At 41.7% G+C, this 18,886-nt stretch overlaps 2 protein-coding genes and 1 pseudogene across 2 annotated transcripts; all 3 read left to right on the plus strand.

The window, feature by feature from the left end:
• Nucleotides 1–673: 673 nt before the first annotated feature.
• Nucleotides 674–3,709, plus strand: LOC136543150 (uncharacterized). The gene is made up of 8 exons (XM_066535688.1): nt 674–1,148; nt 1,239–1,366; nt 1,523–1,819; nt 1,904–2,355; nt 2,473–2,631; nt 2,761–2,803; nt 2,927–3,151; nt 3,287–3,709. The coding sequence occupies exons 1-8, from the start codon at nt 674–676 to the stop codon at nt 3,707–3,709; spliced, it is 2,202 nt and encodes a 733-aa protein (XP_066391785.1).
• A 3,461-nt stretch (nt 3,710–7,170) lies between these two features.
• On the plus strand, nt 7,171–11,639 carry LOC136543151 (uncharacterized; annotated as a pseudogene).
• A 6,041-nt stretch (nt 11,640–17,680) lies between these two features.
• LOC136543152 (uncharacterized) lies at nt 17,681–18,684 on the plus strand. The gene is made up of 3 exons (XM_066535689.1): nt 17,681–17,824; nt 17,868–18,046; nt 18,609–18,684. Exons 1-3 carry the CDS (start codon nt 17,681–17,683, stop codon nt 18,682–18,684), a joined length of 399 nt encoding a protein of 132 aa, XP_066391786.1.
• Nucleotides 18,685–18,886: the final 202 nt, after the last annotated feature.

Genomic DNA, 18,886 nt, shown 5'->3' on the forward strand with positions numbered 1-18,886 from the left:
GCATGAGCAGAGGATCGCCAAGTACAAGGTTTGATTTGTATTCAATTTTTTTCTAAATATAAGCATGTCTTTGATATGTTTTAAATTTTGTTGAATTTATTACTGGAATTTAAGGATTGAGTAGAAGGTTTATTGTACTGTCAAAACAGATGGATAGAAGCTGGATTTTTGGGGCACCATTCACACCTGCATATGGTAAAGGAGTTGAAGAGTTCATGCAATTTGTTAGTGAAAGATACCCCAAAGACAGCCAGATACTTTGCCCGTGCAGCAGATGTCTAAATCAAAAAATGCAGTCTCAGCATGATGCAAGTGACCATATACACATTTATGGAATGTCAGCTATGTACACCAGGTGGATTCATCATGGGGAATCGGCGGATACTGAAGTGGTTGAGAATTTGGAGCAGCAGGTCGAAGGAAGGGTCATGACTTTGGGATACATGTGGATGTGGCCGATGATGACTATGATGAGGATCACGGAGTACCAGAGACGATAGGAGAGCTGTATGCTGCGGCAGAGGCAGAGGGACAACAACCAAGGTTTGCAAGAGTCCTTGAGGATGCGAAGAAGTCACTTAGCCCGGGATCTAGGCACTCAAAATTCTCTTTTCTGGTGAGGATGTTGTATATCAAGTTTCGTTATCGAATTAGGAATACAACATTTTCCGCGATGATCAAGTTGTTGTCAGAAGGATACCCTCAGAGTGAGTTGCCAAAATCATATGATGAGGCCAAGAAATATCTTAGAGAATTGGGTCTTGGCTGTGAAAACATCCATGTGTGCCTGAACAATTGTGTGTTGTTTCGGAAGAGGTATGCTAAAGACAATGTGTGTCCAGTATGCAAGGCATCTAGATGGCAAGATGAAACTGGGACCAAGAGGGCTCCACACAAGGTATTGAGGCATTTTCCACTTTTGCCAAGGTTGAAAAGAATTTTTGCTTCAAAGCGAACTTCTGAGGAAACACAATGGCACCAGAAAAAGAGGACGCCAGTCAACAATGTAATGAGCCATCCAGCTGATGGGGAAGCATGGAAGGATTTCAACAGGAGAGAAAAAACCTTTGCATCCAACCCGAGGAACCTAAGGCTTGCCTTAGCTACCGATGGATTCAATCCATTTGGCGACATGAGTACCCAGTACAGTATGTGGCCAGTGCTTCTGACACCCCTAAATCTCCCACCATGGGAATGCGTGAATCCAGCAAACTGCTTTATGGCATTACTCATCCCAGGTCCAAAGTCTCCAGGAAAGGATTTTGATGTGTTCCTTGAGCCCCTAATTGAAGACCTGATCGATCTATGGAAGGGTGTCCGCACCTTCGATGCATGTACTGGTAAGAAGTTTGACCTTCGTGCTGCCGTGCTGTGGTGTATACATGATTATCCAACGCTGAGCACGTTATCAAGGCGAACAACAAAAGGTTATTATGCATGTATTCATTGCGACAAGGATTTGTTGTCTCGGGCAATAAGGAATAAGATATGTTACATTGGACACCGTCGTTACCTTTTTCAGGGACATGCATGGCGGAGAAGCTTGGCTTTCGATGGTAAGCGTGAAAACAAAGATGAGCCAGGCTTCACTTTGGAGGAGGTCCTAGAGGATCTAGAGAAGGTGAAAGATATCAGGCCAGGGAAGCATCCTAACATTACTGGGAATAAAAGGAAGCGCAATGAGGGTCCAAGGATTTATAGCCGCAAAGTTGGGTTGTGGAGATTGCCATACTGGCAACATCTAAAGCTTCCACATAATCTCGATGTGATGCACATAGAGAAAAACATATGTGAAAACATTCTTGGCACATTACTCAATGTACAGGGCAAGACCAAGGACACAACCAATGCTAGGCTAGATTTGTATGATATGGGCATAAGACCTGAATTTCACTTGCAGTAGCATGGCAACTCAGTCATTGCTCCACCTGCTCCGTATGTCTTGGGGAAGGATCAGAAAATCGCGTTCTGTAAGTTTCTCAAAGGTATCAAGTTTCCTGATGGATATGCAGCTAACCTAGCAAGATACATAACTGCAGATGGTTCGAAGATCCAGGGAAAGCTGAAAACACATTCTTGCCACATACTCCTGCAAAGAATCATACCTGCTGGCCTAAGAGGACTGGTGAGGAAGGATGTATATGAAGCAGTTGCAGAGATCGGGACCTTCTTCAGGGAACTATGCAGTAGAAATCTACGGATTGATGTTGTGAAACGGCTGAAACAAGAAATTTCATTGATCCTATGCAAGCTTGAGAAAATCTTTCCACCTGCCTTCTTTGATGTCATGGTGCACTTGGCCGTCCATCTTCCTGATGAGGCACTGCTTAGAGGACCTGTTCAGTACGGATGGATGTACCCAATAGAAAGGCGGCTAGGCACTTTGAAGAATTTTGTAAGCAACAGGGGTAGGCCAGAAGGATCAATTGCTAACGCATATATGGCAAGTGACACCTTGACTTTTTGTTCTAGGTATATGGAGGATATTGACACTAGATTTAATCGTGATGATGGTAGTGCTGGAGAGGTGCCATTGCCTGATGACATCTCTGTTTTTAAGCATGGTGTTACTCTTGTTGGATCTGATAGGAGGCAGTACATTGATGATGTTGTCCTGAATAAGTTAGTCTGGTATGTGCTAAATAATTGTGCCGAAGTTGAGGAATATGTGGAGTAAGTATCATTTAGATGTTTCAGTTTAAGTTTTTTTTAAATTTTAAAATATTCTTATGACTAAACTTTGCCCTGCAACTTGTACAGGGCCGATCTAGAGGAGCAAGGTGCATGTGATGTTGATAGAATGGTTGAAAAGGATTTGCAAAGTGGTTTAAGTGCCATGTAAGTCACTACACATTGTGTTTGTAGGTTCAGTACATGAATTAGTATCCATATGTCTTTGCTGAACTGATTAATTTTGTTGCAATAGATTGCGAACAAACGCAAGGAGAATCCAGAATCAGTTAGCGAAGGACTGTGGGCACTGTCATGTGGCCCAGATCTGAGAGTTAAGACTTGTGCAGCTTGCAAGGTCAATGGAGTGCGGTATAGCACTGTGGATCATGAGAAGTTCCTTCTGACACAAAATAGTGGTGTACTGACTGAAGGTTCACATAATGGGAAAGACGTAGATTTTTATGGAGTCCTTAAAGAGGTAATTGAGTTGGAATATAACTCGAATCTGCAAGTCCGTCGGACGGTGGTTCTATTTCGATGCGATTGGTTCAATCTAGAAGGCAAGATGAGAGGCCTTCGAGATGACGGACATTTCAAATCCATCAATGTGCAGTCATTATGGTACAAGACTGATCCTTTCATCTTAGCGACTCAATCGAAAAAGATATTTTACATGCAAGACACATCTTTAGGTAAAGATTGGCGAGTTGTGCAGAAATTTGAACATAGGAATATTTATGATGTGTCTAAAAAAGATAAGGACAGTCATGATGTGCATCAGGATGAGTATGGTTCTGATACTGAACATGTAGTGCAAGCATGTGCTGAAAATGAGGTCATGCAGAATATTCAAGGTGGAGAAGGCACTATAACTGAAGGAAATTTAGAACACCTTATAAAAAGCAAGAAGCAACCTATTATTCATGAAGATAGTGAGGATGAGGAGGAAGATGAGACAATAGAGCAGTACTGTAGTGATGGTGGCAATGAGAACAATGGTTACATGTCCCTAGACGATGAAGATGATGATCTCTAGTATGGACCTTGATGTACTGTTTTTATTTCTAGTATGGACCAGTGACATGTCCCACTATTGTTTTGGTTTTCCCAACATTTTTGTATTTATTTTGTTGGCAACAGAATGCTTTTTCAACCATTCAGGATCTGTTATTGCAACATGATTATCCTAAATTCTAGTATGGACCTATTCCTTTTTTGCCTTCTCTATTTTCATTTACATATGCACTAACTATTCAGAACATGCTTGCCAACATGCTTCTAGGATGGTACAGAGCTTAGTCTGTTCCTTGCAACCAAACATGTGCTGCGTTACAGCTTAGTCGAGCACATTGTAACACATTCAAATTCAGATTCAAACTCAGATTCAAACTCAAACACACATTCAAATTTGGGCTTACATTCAGATTCATGATCAAACTCAGATACATTCACATTTGGACTGGGAACTCAATTCCATTGATCAGTTACAATCTACATAATTTACAACAGTGGGAACTCTATTTACATATTTCATAGCTATAATTTACAATTCAGATTTGGCTAGTATGCTTCGGGTTGGGCACCTCTATTCAGATTGGGCTTCTGTACTGGGGATACTAGCAAAATTCAGAAGTAATGACCAGTCCCATAAGCTGAGAGTGTGCTAAGGTGAGGACTCCTCCATTGCATTATTTGCATTCAGTTCTTACATGGTCTTTGAATGTTGTTTCACCAATAAGTCAATCAGTAAGCTTTAGGTCACCAGCGCCATCGTTCGCCTCTCCACAGAATTCCTGAAATGGGCAACAATAGAACACTATCAGCTATCGAATATGACAAAGCTATGTAAGATAAAACTTTAGCCTACAAGTTTGCTCAATAAGCACACCACAATATTTGAATGAACTGATCCTATCTGGGTACCTTAAATGACATCCATCCAACCACAAAATCCAACAAGGTTGCTGGTCCAACTCTAAATGAACTAATTGGAACTGATAGCAAATTAACTAATTTTTCATGGTTGCTGGTCCAACTCTGAATCACATCTAAGAATCCTATCTGGGTACCTTAAATCACATCATCCAACCACAAAATCCAACAAGGTTATAAACCTGGAGGATTATATACCACACAATCCACGGTGATGGCGCCAGCGCCGGCGCCCCGTCGTCCTTGCCGGTCTCCTCAGTCTCCAACTCCCCGTCCTTGGGCACGCCATCGACCACCTCGGCGTGGATCTAGGAACGGGCACGGGCGCTGAGCTCCTCCCGGACGGCGTGCGCCGCGGCGGCCTCGGGGGACTTGCGGGGCTGCATCTTGTCGGACAGCGGCCGCGGGGCGCGCTGCCGAACCATGACGTCGGGAGCTCGTGGCGGATTGAGGGGATTGGACGGAGGTTGTGGCTGGGGAGCACGAGACGGAATGAGGGGATTGAGGAAAGAACACAGGGATGGAGGGGGTATGGAAAAGAACATTAACTGAATTTGGTTTAAGTAAAAGTGTGCTCGAGTACAACCGAACATACTTGAGTAGCGCAACAGTAAGGCTCTTTGAGATTCACCCCGAGCTCCCAGGTTCGAACCCTGTTGGAGCCAATTTTTTATTTGCCAACATTTTTTTGTTTTATTTGCCAACATTTTTTGTTTTATTTTTTTCTCTATGGTCCATTATTTCGTAGATGTTTAATTAGTCTAATATTGCTTCTACTAAAAACAAAGTTTGAAATGATTTTGAGAAAAATGGGCATGCACTAATATTGCTTCTCACATATATCATTGGCACCAGTGAGCCATGTTCATGCTTGTACAAGATGTATACTACCACCTTGTCGAAATCATTTGAAATTTTTATGGGATGTTTATGGAGCCAAACTATGATGTTGTGTGCATCTATGCAATTTTCTGACCAAGTTTGCCTATTTTTGTCATTATTTGTTGGATTAGTGAAGCATAACTGTTAAAATACCTTAAACTAGCTAAAAAATTCTACAAACTTGCATGGACACCTCAATTTGGTGTACAATAATGAAAAAAAAGTTTCAACTAATTCTGAGGAAGTGGTCATGAACATCCTCACAAGGGGATACATGTCTCACATATGGCCTTGTCGCTAAGTGAGAGTTGTTCATGCTTGTACAAGATGTATACTACCACCTTGTCGAAATCATTTGAAATTTTTATGGGAAGTTTATGGAGCCAAACTATGATGTTGTGTGCATCTATGCAATTTTCTCACCAAGTTTGCCTATTTCTATCATTATTTGTTGGATTAGTGAAGCATAATTGTTAAAATACCTCAAACTAGCTAAAAAATTCTACAATCTTGCATGGACACCTCAATTTGGTGTACAATAATGAAAAAAAAGTTTCAACTAATTCTGAGAAAGTGGTCATGAACATCCTCACAAGGGGATACATGTCTCACATATGGCCTTGTCGCTAAGTGAGAGTTGTTCATGCTTGTACAAGATGTATACTACCACCTTGTTGTAATCATTTGAAATTTTTATGGGATGTTTATGGAGCCAAACTATGATGTTTTGTGCATCTGTGCGATTTTCTGACCAAGTTTTCCTATTATTGTAATTTTTTGTTGGATTAGTGAAGCATAATTGTTAAAATATGCTAAGATAGCTAAAAAATTCAAAAAACTTGCATAGACACCCCACTTTGGTGTATGATGTTGGCAAAAAAGTTTCAACTAATTTTGAGAAAGTGGTCATGCACATCCTTGCAAAGGCATGCATGTCTAACATATAACCTAATAACTAAGTGAGAGTTGTTCATGCTTGTACATGATGTATAGTACCACTTTGCCAAAACACATTTGAAACTTTTATGTCATGATCATTAAGCAATAATATAATAACTGAAACTCTGGCAACAAAATGTACATAGAAAAATAAAATAATAATAAACACAAAAAAGTTGGAAAAACCAAAATAAAATTGCCTACCCTCGGACGCGCCAAAAGGATTTCCCTGCGTCATACCGAAAAAAGCCGCCATTTCCCCACTCCCTCATCACCCCTCGGCCATTCGTCCTCTTTTCCCCCTCATCCCCCACCCCTCCCCCACCCACCCATTTCTCTAATCCCTAGCCGCACCGCCGGAACACAGCCGCCGCCGCCGAGCTGCCTCGTCGCCCGCGAGCTACGTCGTCACCGACATCCCCCTCTCCCTCGTCACCTCACCCCTCGGCCACTCGTCCTCTCTTCCTCCCTATTTCTCCAAACCCTAGCCGGACCGCCGGAACACAACCGCCGCCGCCGAGCAGCTCGGTCCCCCATGAGTTCCGTCGTCCCCGACATCCCCTCTCTCTCATCGCCCCATGGACCTATCTCGCCCCTTCCACCTCTTTCTCGGCCCAACCTAACCCTAACCACCGCCGAATTGTGTGTCATCGCCGCACTGGATCTGCTTCCCCGTCGAGTTGGGTTCACCGCACCGGGTCTTGTTCCCCTTTGACGACCACCGCCGACGAGCACCTAGTGGCAATGGTGGCAACAAGGGGTCAAGGTAGGAAGAGACCTGCAGAACAAGAACAAGGTAAGCGAGTCCTCTGTGCAATTACTAGTCTATGTTCTTCAGCTTTTTATGAATGATTGTTCGATGTCTTTTACTGCTTTATTATTGTAGAATGTTTGTTGAATGATGTGCTGCCTGCTAGGCTATATCACAAGTAATTAAAGATGTGCTTACTGTCAAAATACCAATGTCAGCTACATGTTATTGGAAGTAATCCCATGTTAGATTCTGGACTTCATTGACATGCTTATAAAATTAGCCAACATGCTTGTGTAGTTGTGTGTTTGTGCTGCTAGAAGTTGAGCTCAGGGTAGGACATATTGTACTGTTCCATTAGAAATTTACACCAACTAGTTCAATGGAGACAAAAGCTAGGCTTACATAGCTCTAATTTGTGATGGACTACCTTCCTTCTCACCTACATATCTTTATCCTTGCATAGCTCTAATTTATTAGAGAATGCAATAGTTTTAACCAGTTACAGAACAGTTAACTACTAATGCTGCCAACTGGTATGAAGTCCATAAAGAAACGTTTTCTCCAAGTATTTCACTGAATAATAGGATCTAAGCTTCTGCTATTGATATTTGCTCATGAATCATTTGTCTATTAGCAAGTTCAGTTGATAAATCAACACATTTGATTATCCTTCTTTATTTATGGACTGTTCTTTGCATTATACTACAACAATTGTGGGAACTCATTTAGTCATATGCAGCTGCATAGGGTGGCCTTAGCACTAGACTTATTAAGCTTATTTCAGATTTATCTTGGCATTTATGTTTTAGGAAATCAAATTCTTAGCTATCACTAAAAATATATAATTGCATACTGGTTGCCCAACTATACTTGTGTAGGCATACTTGTTGCAGAGTTCCTGATAGGTATACTTGTGTAGGCATACCTAAACAGAATGATAGAATCAGTAGTTAGAGAGGCAATGTGCAGGCATACTTGTTTAATATTTGAGAGAAAATAAAAGATATTATGATCTATGCCCGCTGAATCATTTAGTAGATTAGAACAAACTTATTTCTTGCTGGTTAGTGTACTGTCTCAGAAATATTAGCCATGAATTTGAATTAAGCACATCAACACATTGAGCCAATTTGTGTACATACTGAATGTTTCAGTTCACTTTGGTAGCTCTGAATTTTTTCTAGCCATATGCCTATACTGCATGTTTCATATTTCAGTTCCTGATCATTATCATTTATCAGCTCTTAGCTGTTACCTTTTACTTGTTGCCTATAACCTACCACCTCTTATCCCTTAGCTCTTCCGCAAGCACTACTAGCTCCTACCTCTTCTCTATCTAGCATCTATTATTACTACTCCTTTTTATTCTCTAATAGACACAATCTGCTTGTTCTTTTAAGAACCTCAAAAAACTGAATATGAGAGAAGGTGGGATGAACAAGTGGTGGCGAATCAGAAGGCGTTTGAAGCGTTCAGAATCCTAACAATATCTAGTGAACTTAGTAATTCTTTTCCTCAATCTGCTACAAAGAAGGGGAAAACCTCAGCAAACAAGAAAACAAGTAGTGAAGATTCGGATACATCGGAGTATCTCCTTGAAAATGATGATCAAGGAGATAGTGATGATGATGAAACTGAATCTGATGCGCAGCCACAACCCACTAAGGTGCTTCTTCTATCTTCAAATTACTAGATGGGGAATATTTGCATCGCATTTGAATGTTTTTAATCTGTTCTTTAATGTATGCCCTTGCTTTTTAGATACATATTCTTTCTTTCATACCTGTTCTTTAATATATGCTCTTGATTATTAATGCACATGACTTACTTTATTTTTTTCCACAGTCTCCTTCAGGGCCTAGACGGAAAGTCCTCGCTTCAAAGAAGAAGAAGACAGGTCCCAACATGGCGCCGGGAGTTAGGGTTAGTAAGAGAGTGAGGGCACCGGAAGGTTCACAGGTGCAACCCCCTAGGGCCCTATTCAGATCATCAAAAAGGCTTCAACTTTCAGCGAGAGATGGGCAGATTGAAGATGATCATACAGATGGTCATGATGAAATACCACAAAGGTCTTCTACAGGTGCACAGGAAGACAGTGGAGCTAGGTGGTCAGGACATTACAGCTGCAGAGGAAGACGGTGGAGCTGGTTTTCAAGACATGACACTTGTTGAAGACAATGTAGCTGGAGAGGAAGGCACTGAAGGCAAGTTATTTTTTCTTTGTCATTGAAATAGGTCATCTTTTTTGCTGATTTCAATGAAACTAAAGCATTTAAATGCAAATTATATGTTGTAGCTCCTGCACTGAGAGCCCCAAGGAGACCCAGGCCACCCACCAAGGGAACACAGCTAGACAGGATGACAAAAGCTATGGGAAGGAGAATGCCCATAGCTATTGCTGAAGGAAAAAGAAGGCCTCATGAACCTGTTCAAGCAGCCAAGTTTGCATCTGAGGCTGGTGTCATCATTCGGGATAAGGTTCCTGTCCTACCTCATTGGAAATTATACAAGAACGACGATGAACATTACAACAATTTTGTGGGAAAGCTCTCTGTAAGTGCATTACTGTTTTTATGGTAAACTTGTATATCTGCTTAACCTGAATTGACTAACTAAATATGGAATTGTCAAATGACTAGGGGCGCTTGGCCATTAACACTAACGACAAGCCAATAGAGGATGCTTGCACCGATATGCTGCGCTCTGGGGTGCGACAAAGGCGTTATCGGCTCAAGAAGAAATACTTCAATGGTGTAAGTGCAAATGAGATTAGGACAACTTCTCCAGTTGAATGCATGACTGATGAACAGTGGAGGGAACTAGTTGCAAAGTGGTCTCATCCAAAGAACATGGTATGGGTATATTCTTTCTCAGTCAGTTTCCAGTGGATCTTATCATTTTTAACCTATGATCTCATCTCACATGTCATTCTCCTTTAGGAAACAAGTGAAAAGAACAAGACTAATCGCGGTAAAGTCAAGTATCATCAGACTATCCGGCTCTCGCAGCTATGTGGCACACTTGCATGCATATGTAAGTAACTGATTCTCGACATAGCACTGACTTTGTATCATAAGACTGACAAAACTTTGCTGTAATTGAATCTCTATGAAACAGAAGCATGGGAGGAACAATGCAGAGCCCAGCACAGCGCAAGATGAAGAACTTGATGTGGTGGAGGCCTTCGAGACATGCCATACCAGCTCCAAACATGGTCTAAGTGAACCAGCAAGAGAAGCATTGGTAAGTCCCGACATCTGTTTCGGTGCGCCATTTTGTCCATTAATTGGATAGCATGTCCATTATTAAAATGCATCCTAGTTTGGCGTATGTGTTCTACACTTTTGCTATGCTGTCCTGAAAGTCTGACATGGATACATTAAAATGATTTGTGATTGATTCAGGATTCTTTTTCTCTCAATTATATAGACTGCTGTGAAATTTATCTGCCTTCTCTTATTTACTGTGGTTGAGAAGATCAATAATAAATGGAAATCTGTTATTTGGGAGGTTGATATGTGAACCATTAAGTCCCCTGTAATTTTGCTCAAGTGCTGATGTTCACTGAATGAGAGAAAAAATACTAAGAACATGAAATTTCTGTCTCTTTGCCCCAACCATTGCTCATTAAAGTATAAATTGTTCCTTCTGTACATTGCTATATCTAATTAAGCTGTTCCTTCATTATATGTATCTATCTTTCTACTCTGCCATCTTGGTTCAGTCTTTCTACAATATGCAAGTATCACTGTGCATATTATGTTGTCATCCGTTTAATGCTGACCTGAAACATGAACTGAATATGCAATTATCACTGTTTAATGCTGACCTGAAACATGAACTGAATATGCAATTATCACTGTGCATATCTATCTTTCTACTCTGCCTGCCTGCTCACCTCAAATGCTGACCCCAAACATGAACTGAACATTTTAATTTACCTTACTTGACTGCAAATAAGATTCCTATTTTGCTGATAACAAGCTGATAACAATCTGCAAATAAAATACATCTTGTGTGATATTTGCACCTCACTTTAATTCAATAAGTATGAACTAATGATGGCTCATTGTTGTTTCAGTCCAACATGGAAGCTTTGAGGGCAGCACCTGTTGCTGAAGGAGAGACAGTAGTATCCAGTGTGCAGGTTGTGTCACAGGCGCTCTCCAAGAACAGCTCAAATAGTTTCCTGAAGAATGTTGGCATCAAACCAGTGGCATCCTCCAACTCAGCAGCATCAAAAGAAGAGCTTCGGGAACAACTAGCAGCTGAAGCTAAGGCTGCTGTACAAGATGAAATCGATGAGCTCAAGAAGAGAACTGAAGAAGCTGAGGAAAAGATGGAGAGGACACAAAGGGAGATGGAGGATATGAAGAAGCTAGCAGAGGCAAACCAAAAGGCAATGGAGGAGAACAATGCGCTGCTCAAGCGTATCTTGTCCCTGAATTCTTCGAGATGAACCGTTGCCGCTGGTCTGTGCTACCAAGGGCTCTGTGTTGCTGCTGCTGGTGCTTGGCAAGGGGTCTGTGTTGCTGGCTGATTTTGTTTAGTCTAAAACCTATGTTGCTGGTGCTTGGCAACTTTATATTATTAGTTGTGATAATGTGAACTGAGATCAATCTAGAACCTAGAATGTGATGTCAAGTTAGTTATATATGAACTGAGTTTATTAGTGTTGAGTCAGTTGTATGGTGACTGGATTGCTGGATCTATTAAGTTATGGAAGCATTTGGTCATTTTAATATTATTTGCATTTTGTAAAAAAAGTAGCATGTGCATCTGTGATGAAAATTCTGGGTTCTGTGATGTTATTGCAATGTGATCAGTGACGAAAATTTTGTTTTCTGTCACCTTATCGTAATTTTAATCTGTGATGAAGATTCTGGGTTCTGTGATGAAAATGTAAACCACTCACAGGAAGCCACGTGGACTAATCATAGCGTGCCATGTGGCCCAAAAAAGCGCCATGTGGACCCACCACGTCACTGGACACATCAGCTACCACGTCAGCTGGCCACGTCACCTGCCACGTGGACGTGCCACGTGCGCAAGACACGTCAGCTGCCAGCGTGGCAAGCGCCGTTTGGTAACCTGACGGAGCAGCATGTTATGACGAAAACCTAGGTACATCAGTGACGAAAACTCTTCGTCATTGAATGATATCCATTCAGTGACGAAACAAGGCATTTCGTCACAGTTGTTGATCAATGACGCTCATTCCATGACGAATCTGTTTTCGTCACAAGTTCGTCATAGAAGAACTTTGGCGACGATTTTGGAGTCTTCCGTGACGAAAGGGGAGCGTCATTGATGAGCACTTCCCTAGTAGTGGGCGCGGGCGTGGGCGCGGTGGCTGTCTGACTGCGCGGCCGGCCGAATTTGCTTAAGTCCCCCCCCCCCCACCGCCCATTGCCGAGTGCCGGATCAGGGAGGCACTCGGCAAAGATTTATTTTTTTTTAAAAAAAATTCTTTGCCGAGTGAACCAGATCTGGCACTCGGCAAAGATTTAATTTTTTTTAAAATTTCTTTGCTGAGTGTCCCAGATCTGGCACTCGGCAAATTTCTTTTTAAAAAAATACTTTACCGAGTGCCCTATCACGGCACTCGGCAAAGATTTTTTTTTAAATGTCTTTTTTTTGAAAAAAAATACTTTGCTGAGTGCCCCTCACACGGCACTCGGCAAAGATTTAATTTTTTTTAAAAAAAAATTCTTTGCCGAGTGTCCCAGATCTGGCACTCAGCAAATTTTTTTTTAAAAAAATACTTTGCTGAGTGGCCCTGGCACGACACTCGGCAAAGATTTTTTTTTTTAAAATGTCTTGTTTTTTGAAAAAAATACTTTGCCGAGTGCTCCTGGCACGGCACTCGGCAATGATTTATTTTTTTAAAATGTCTTTGCCGAGTGCCCTGTGAAGCCACTCGGCAAAGAGGAAATCTTTTAAAAAAAATTCAAAACCCACTTTGCCGAGTGTCTTATTCGTAGCACTCGGCAAAGACCCCCTTTGTCGCCTCCAAATTTTTTGTACAACCCTTTTAACGCACCAAGAACTCCGTTAGAATTTGGGGATTTTTTATGGATTTTTTATATATTTAGTTACTTTATTTATTTTACTTGAATTTTCTCGAAAAATATAATTTTGAACTGCACGTGGTACGAATATTGAAATTTAATGATTCAAAAAATGATAGTCATGTTACTGAGTGTAGTGTGAGGCCGTATCAAGGAACGGATCTGAAATTTCGGATATCTTGTTCACGATACGTGACCGCGAACTTGCGTGCGAAGTGTTTTTAAATTCTATAAAAAGCAAACGAAGTCTGAAAATCATGAAACTTGTTGAGATGTCGTGATATCATATGTGGAGGCTATGATAAAAATTTCAGAAGATTTCGTGCACGTTGTCACGTACGATGCTTACAAACCTGGACATCTCTACATGTATGTCCTGGTTTGTAAGCATCGTACGCGACAACGTACACGAAATCTTCTAAAATTTTTATCATAGCCTCCACATATGATATCACGGCATCTCAACAAGTTTCATGATTTTCGGACTTCGTTTGCTTTTTATAGAATTTAAAAACACTTCGCACGCAAGTTCGCGGTCATGTTTCGTGAACAAGATGTCCGAAATTTCAGGTCCGTTCCTGGATACGGCCTCACACTACACTCAATAACATGACTATCATTTTTTGAATCATTAAATTCCACAATTCGTACCACGTGCAGTTCAAAATTATATTTTTCGAAAAAATTCAAGTAAAAGAAATAAAGTAACTAAATATATCAAAAAGCGATAAAAATCCCCAAATTCTAACTAGGAGTTCCTGGTGCTTCAAAAGGGCCGCACAAAAAATTTGGAGGCCAAAAAAAAAATTTGCCGAGTGCCGGGGCATGGCACTTGGCAAAGGGGTCTTTGCCGAGTGCTATGAATAAGGCACTTGGCGAAGAGGGTTTTGAATTTTTTAAAAAAAATTCCTCTTTGCTGAGTGCCTTCACAGGGCACTCGGCAAAGACATTTAAAAAAAATTAAATCTTTGCCGAGTGCCAGAGCTGGGACACTCGGCAAAGAATTTTTTTTAAAAAAAAAATAAATCTTTGCCGAGTGCCTAACAGCAGGCACTTGGCAAAGAAGGACGTGGCCGAACACCGTTACGCGGGGCAGCCTATGCCGAGTGCCGCGTTTTTGCCGAGAGCCTGACACTCGGCAAAGAAGTCCTTTGCCGAGTGCCCGGCACTCGGCAAAGAACTCTTTGTCGATTGCAATTCTTTGCCAAATGCCCAATTTTTGATACTCGGCAAAGAATTTTGCACTCGGCAAAGTCACTGTTTCCCGTAGCGTGTCCCAACCACCACCACGGTGGCTGAAGGACAGGGACTCGGCCAAGCCTAGTCGCCACCACGGCGACGCAGGACGGCACGTAGGTCAGCCGCCTCCATGGCGGGGCAGATTTGGAAGGAGGAGGGCCCAGCGACGAGCCTAGGGAATGAGGCGGCGACGACCCGTCTGCGACGGCGACGAGCACAAGGAGGCGGCCGAACCCGCTGTTGTGACGATGATGGCAGCCGGATCAATAGGATCCGACGCCTAAATGATGGCGCTACCCCCGATGGAGATCGATCTCTCCCAGGGGCGCGTGGTGCCGAAGCGGCGGTAGCGGCTAGAGGTGGGATGTAAACCTAAACGACTGATGCCATGAAAGAATATGAACAATGGTATGAATGGATGGATGGTATTGCATTGGGACCCTTGCCCGGTACATATAGAGTGCCGAAGCACTCACATATCTACATGTTAGGGGATCACTAACTCAGTCATAGGGTTACAGATAAGAGCCAATGGCTGAGAACTAGTCTATCTATGGTGAGTACCAAATAGGGTACAACCGTGACACGGGGTTCATGTGGCTGGTGCAGGGGAAAAAGAAGGTGGAGCACACGTTCAAGAAGATCAAGCAGACCGTGTCGTACGCCACCGAGGTGACGGCGTTCGCCAAGAAAGGCAAGCTGAGGAAGATCTCACCGGCGTCAAGACCAAGGAGCTGATGCTCTGGCTCAGCGTCATCGAGGTCTATGTCCCGGATGCCTCGCGAAAGAAGGTCACCTTCAAACAGGCACCGGCCTCTCCGACAGCTTTGATGCTGCTGCCTTTACCCTTGGGGAATGAGGAATCACTGGATGAGACATGAATGATGTGATGTGCATGAAAAAATTAAACAACAGTCTGCTTAAGGCTAAAAAACATGCTCCTTGATTTTTATATGATCCTTTCATAACTATAATTCTGTATAATTGCTTGTTGGCTTTGTATATTTTCTCCTTTTCCGTTTTTGGAATGATGTTCTTTATTAATTGTAGACCAAAAGGATTGTTTTGGCTATGTTAATTCAATTGATTTGCATAGCAATTTGTACTTTTACCTTGGCAAAAATATATAACTGTTAGAGCAACTCCACGAGACTCTCTATATCCTTTGTAAATCTTAGAAATAGATCAGATTTAGGTGAAAAAACACCCTCCAACAGCTATTTTAAGTGGTTATTCAAATATAGCCATCCTCTATTCCGGATTTCTCGTTAGCCAAAGATAGATAACGAGAATGACTCTCTAGAGTGCGCGCAAGATATAAAAAAGTTGTTGAGTCAAAAGATATACAAAGCGATTTTTATGCAAATGGCTTTTTAAATGATGATATAGAGAGTGAATTTTAAAAAGACTATTGGAGACGTGGTGACGGAAGAAAGCGTTCACTTTTTGTGACTAGAGACTATCATGGATGACCCATTCCCTTTTTTTTTTTTGAGAAATGTGACCAATTCTCAATTACACAGTCCATCTTCAATTCTTGATATGGGCCGGGGGCATTCCCATTTTACACAGTTCGTCTTTAATTCTTGATATGGGCCTGGGGCAGGAGTTTGAGCCCGAGCGTATAAGGAGGCTCACTGTATTGTTTCCAATGGCCCACTGTATCGGTATATGGTGCAGAATGAGAACAAAATAAGAAGGCTTTGTGGCCCACTTATATGCTAAGGATTTGTTTGGATACATGCGTATACACTTCAATCTATATGTATTGGAGTGGATTGAAATGAACATCAGTTTAATTCCAATCGATCCACTTGAACACATGTGGATTGAGATGAATACATACGCATCCAAATAAGACCTAAAGAGAATTTAGCTATTTTAATAGCTGATGCCTTTAACATCATAAAGAGGCTGCGGAGACGACCCCTCTATTTAACGCAATTATTAATGCTTTTTACCTCAGAGAGTTGGTTCTATCTGGCAAGTTATTTACTTTGGCTAATAATGGGCAACAAACTTTTGAGGAACTTAACAGGATATTAGTCTTGACTCTTGAAAGATTGGGACTTGAAATTCAATCAAACATGATACATGCCTTACTACAGAAATATCGACCATACCCACATAGTTTTAAAATATTGGGGACTCTTCCACGAGTGGTGCCACTACAACTTCTATGCTTGAGATGGTTGGCTACTAATAGCATCACCAAGTGCTCCAAAAAAAAACCTATTGGTAAACCAATGAGTTTTGCATGTGGCAAAAAAAATGAGAGCATGGTTCTTCCAATCATTTCAAAAATTTCAATCCTAAAAGATACCCATACTATTTCTAGCACAAGAGCTTTTCAGAAGATAAAGTAAAAGAGGCCAATTTTTATATTCAACTCCGGGACCTGATGGATTTTTTTAAAAAAAATTATCAGGCTTTTTTGTAACATAATAAAAGAGGATTTGATGGTTCAATTTAAGGAACTATATAGCGGAGAGCTTCCATTATGTTAAATTCTAGAACTATAATCTTACTTTTGGGTAGTGATGCCAGATAGAACCAACAATGTAGACTGATCTGTTTGTTGGACATTAGTTTCCAAAATTTTCACCAAAGTGGCCACTAATAGGACGACAATAGTAGCCCAAAAAGCTATCTGCCCTTCACAAACAAAGGTTTGCACGGGGTGGGGCTAAAATTAGCATTTAGACAAGTATTAATTGGTTTTTTTTACAACTGCTAATATTAGTTTACTCTTGCCAGCTACTAGAAGCAAAGTCGATGGAGTTCTTCGTCTCCCATGGATGGCCTTTTATTTTTCGTATTGGATATTAAACTTAAACAATTTGTGTGGAGTGAGCGAAGTTTTATAATAAGCCTCAAGCTGGATTTTATCCATTATCTAAGAAAGTTCAATGGAGCTAGATGTGGAGAGAAATGGTCAACTTTGCAGTTCAGCACGCTGGAACAGAAAGCACACCACACGGTGGTCCTTCTCAAATTCAACGCCTTTTGCCAACGAAGTCAAACCAACTGTCGTCTTGCACTACTTCTCTTTACAATCTGCCTGCCTATATTTGACTGTTGCTCCATCTCCGATCCCACAAGCATTTCATCACTCTCAGTAGCAACCCAGCTACAGTTTACAGGTACACCCTGTTTTTTGCACCTACTATCAGCGCTCCATTTGTAAACCATGGCGTCCCAGTCCATAGAAAGCCACCGTGCCGGTGCAGCAGTCCTCACTGGAGATACTGCATGCAGGAAGAAGTCTGTTGGGCTGCTGGAGGAGCTGGGCCTTCCCAAGAGCCTCCTTCCAATGGAGGCCATGCATCCAGGAGTTCGGGTACAACCGTGACACGTGGTTCATGTGGCTGGTGCAGGGGAAGAAGAAGGTAGAGCACACCTTCAAGAAGATCCAGCAGACCGTGTCGTACGCCGCCAAGGTGACGGCGTTCGCCGAGAAGGGCAAGCTGAAGAAGATCACTGGCGTTAAGACCAAGGAGATGATGCTCTGGCTCAGTGTCGTCGAGGTGTACGTCCGGAGGCTTGGCCGGAGAAGGTAACCTTCAAGACTGCACTGGCCTCTCCGACAGCTTTGATGCTGCTACGTTTGCCCTTGGAGAATGAGGAATCACCGGATGAGACATGAATGATGTGCACGAAAAAAAATCAGTCTACTTAATAAGTATAAAAAAACATGCTCCATGACCTTATATGACCTTTGTAAACCTACAATTCTGTATAATTGCTTGTTGGCTCTGTATTTGTTTTCTCATTTTCCCTTCCAGAATGATGTTCTTTTTTAAATATAAACCAAAATGATTGTTTTTGCTTTGCTTATTCAATTGATTTGCATGGCAATTTGAACTTTTCGTTGGCGAAAGTATACAATACTGTTATCCTGAAACAGAATGGTGATGACCGAAGAAAGAATTGACTTTTTTATTTTTTTGAGCAAAAGCATTGACTTTTTTTATCCATCCCTGTTTGACTAGTTTTTCGAGATGAGCATGTGAGGCCCATTCCCATCCTGAAGTCATCAGCAGAATATGAGGAATGAGGAAGACAAGACGGCTCGGATTCCCCATTTGCACTACGTCTTCAATCTGAGGCTATTGTAGGTATATTCGACTCCAGGTACCATCACTTCGTGAAGAAAGGCCGAGCCTGTTAAGGAAGAGGGCCAAACCAGACTAGGCAAATTGGCTACATGGAAGCAAGATATCGACTAGATAGCCTTAGGAACCAAGTTGATCATGTTGATCCAATAGGATCAGATAGAATCTCCTTGGAATAAACTAGAAAACCCTAGATTGATACCATTCAGGATTCCACCTATAGCCCTAGCCCGAGACTATATAAGGGGAGGTGAGGACAAACTATAGAATGTCGACATTTA

The sequence above is a fragment of the Miscanthus floridulus genome, chromosome 3 (genome assembly GCF_019320115.1).
Source record: "Miscanthus floridulus cultivar M001 chromosome 3, ASM1932011v1, whole genome shotgun sequence".
NCBI lineage: Eukaryota > Viridiplantae > Streptophyta > Magnoliopsida > Poales > Poaceae > Miscanthus > Miscanthus floridulus.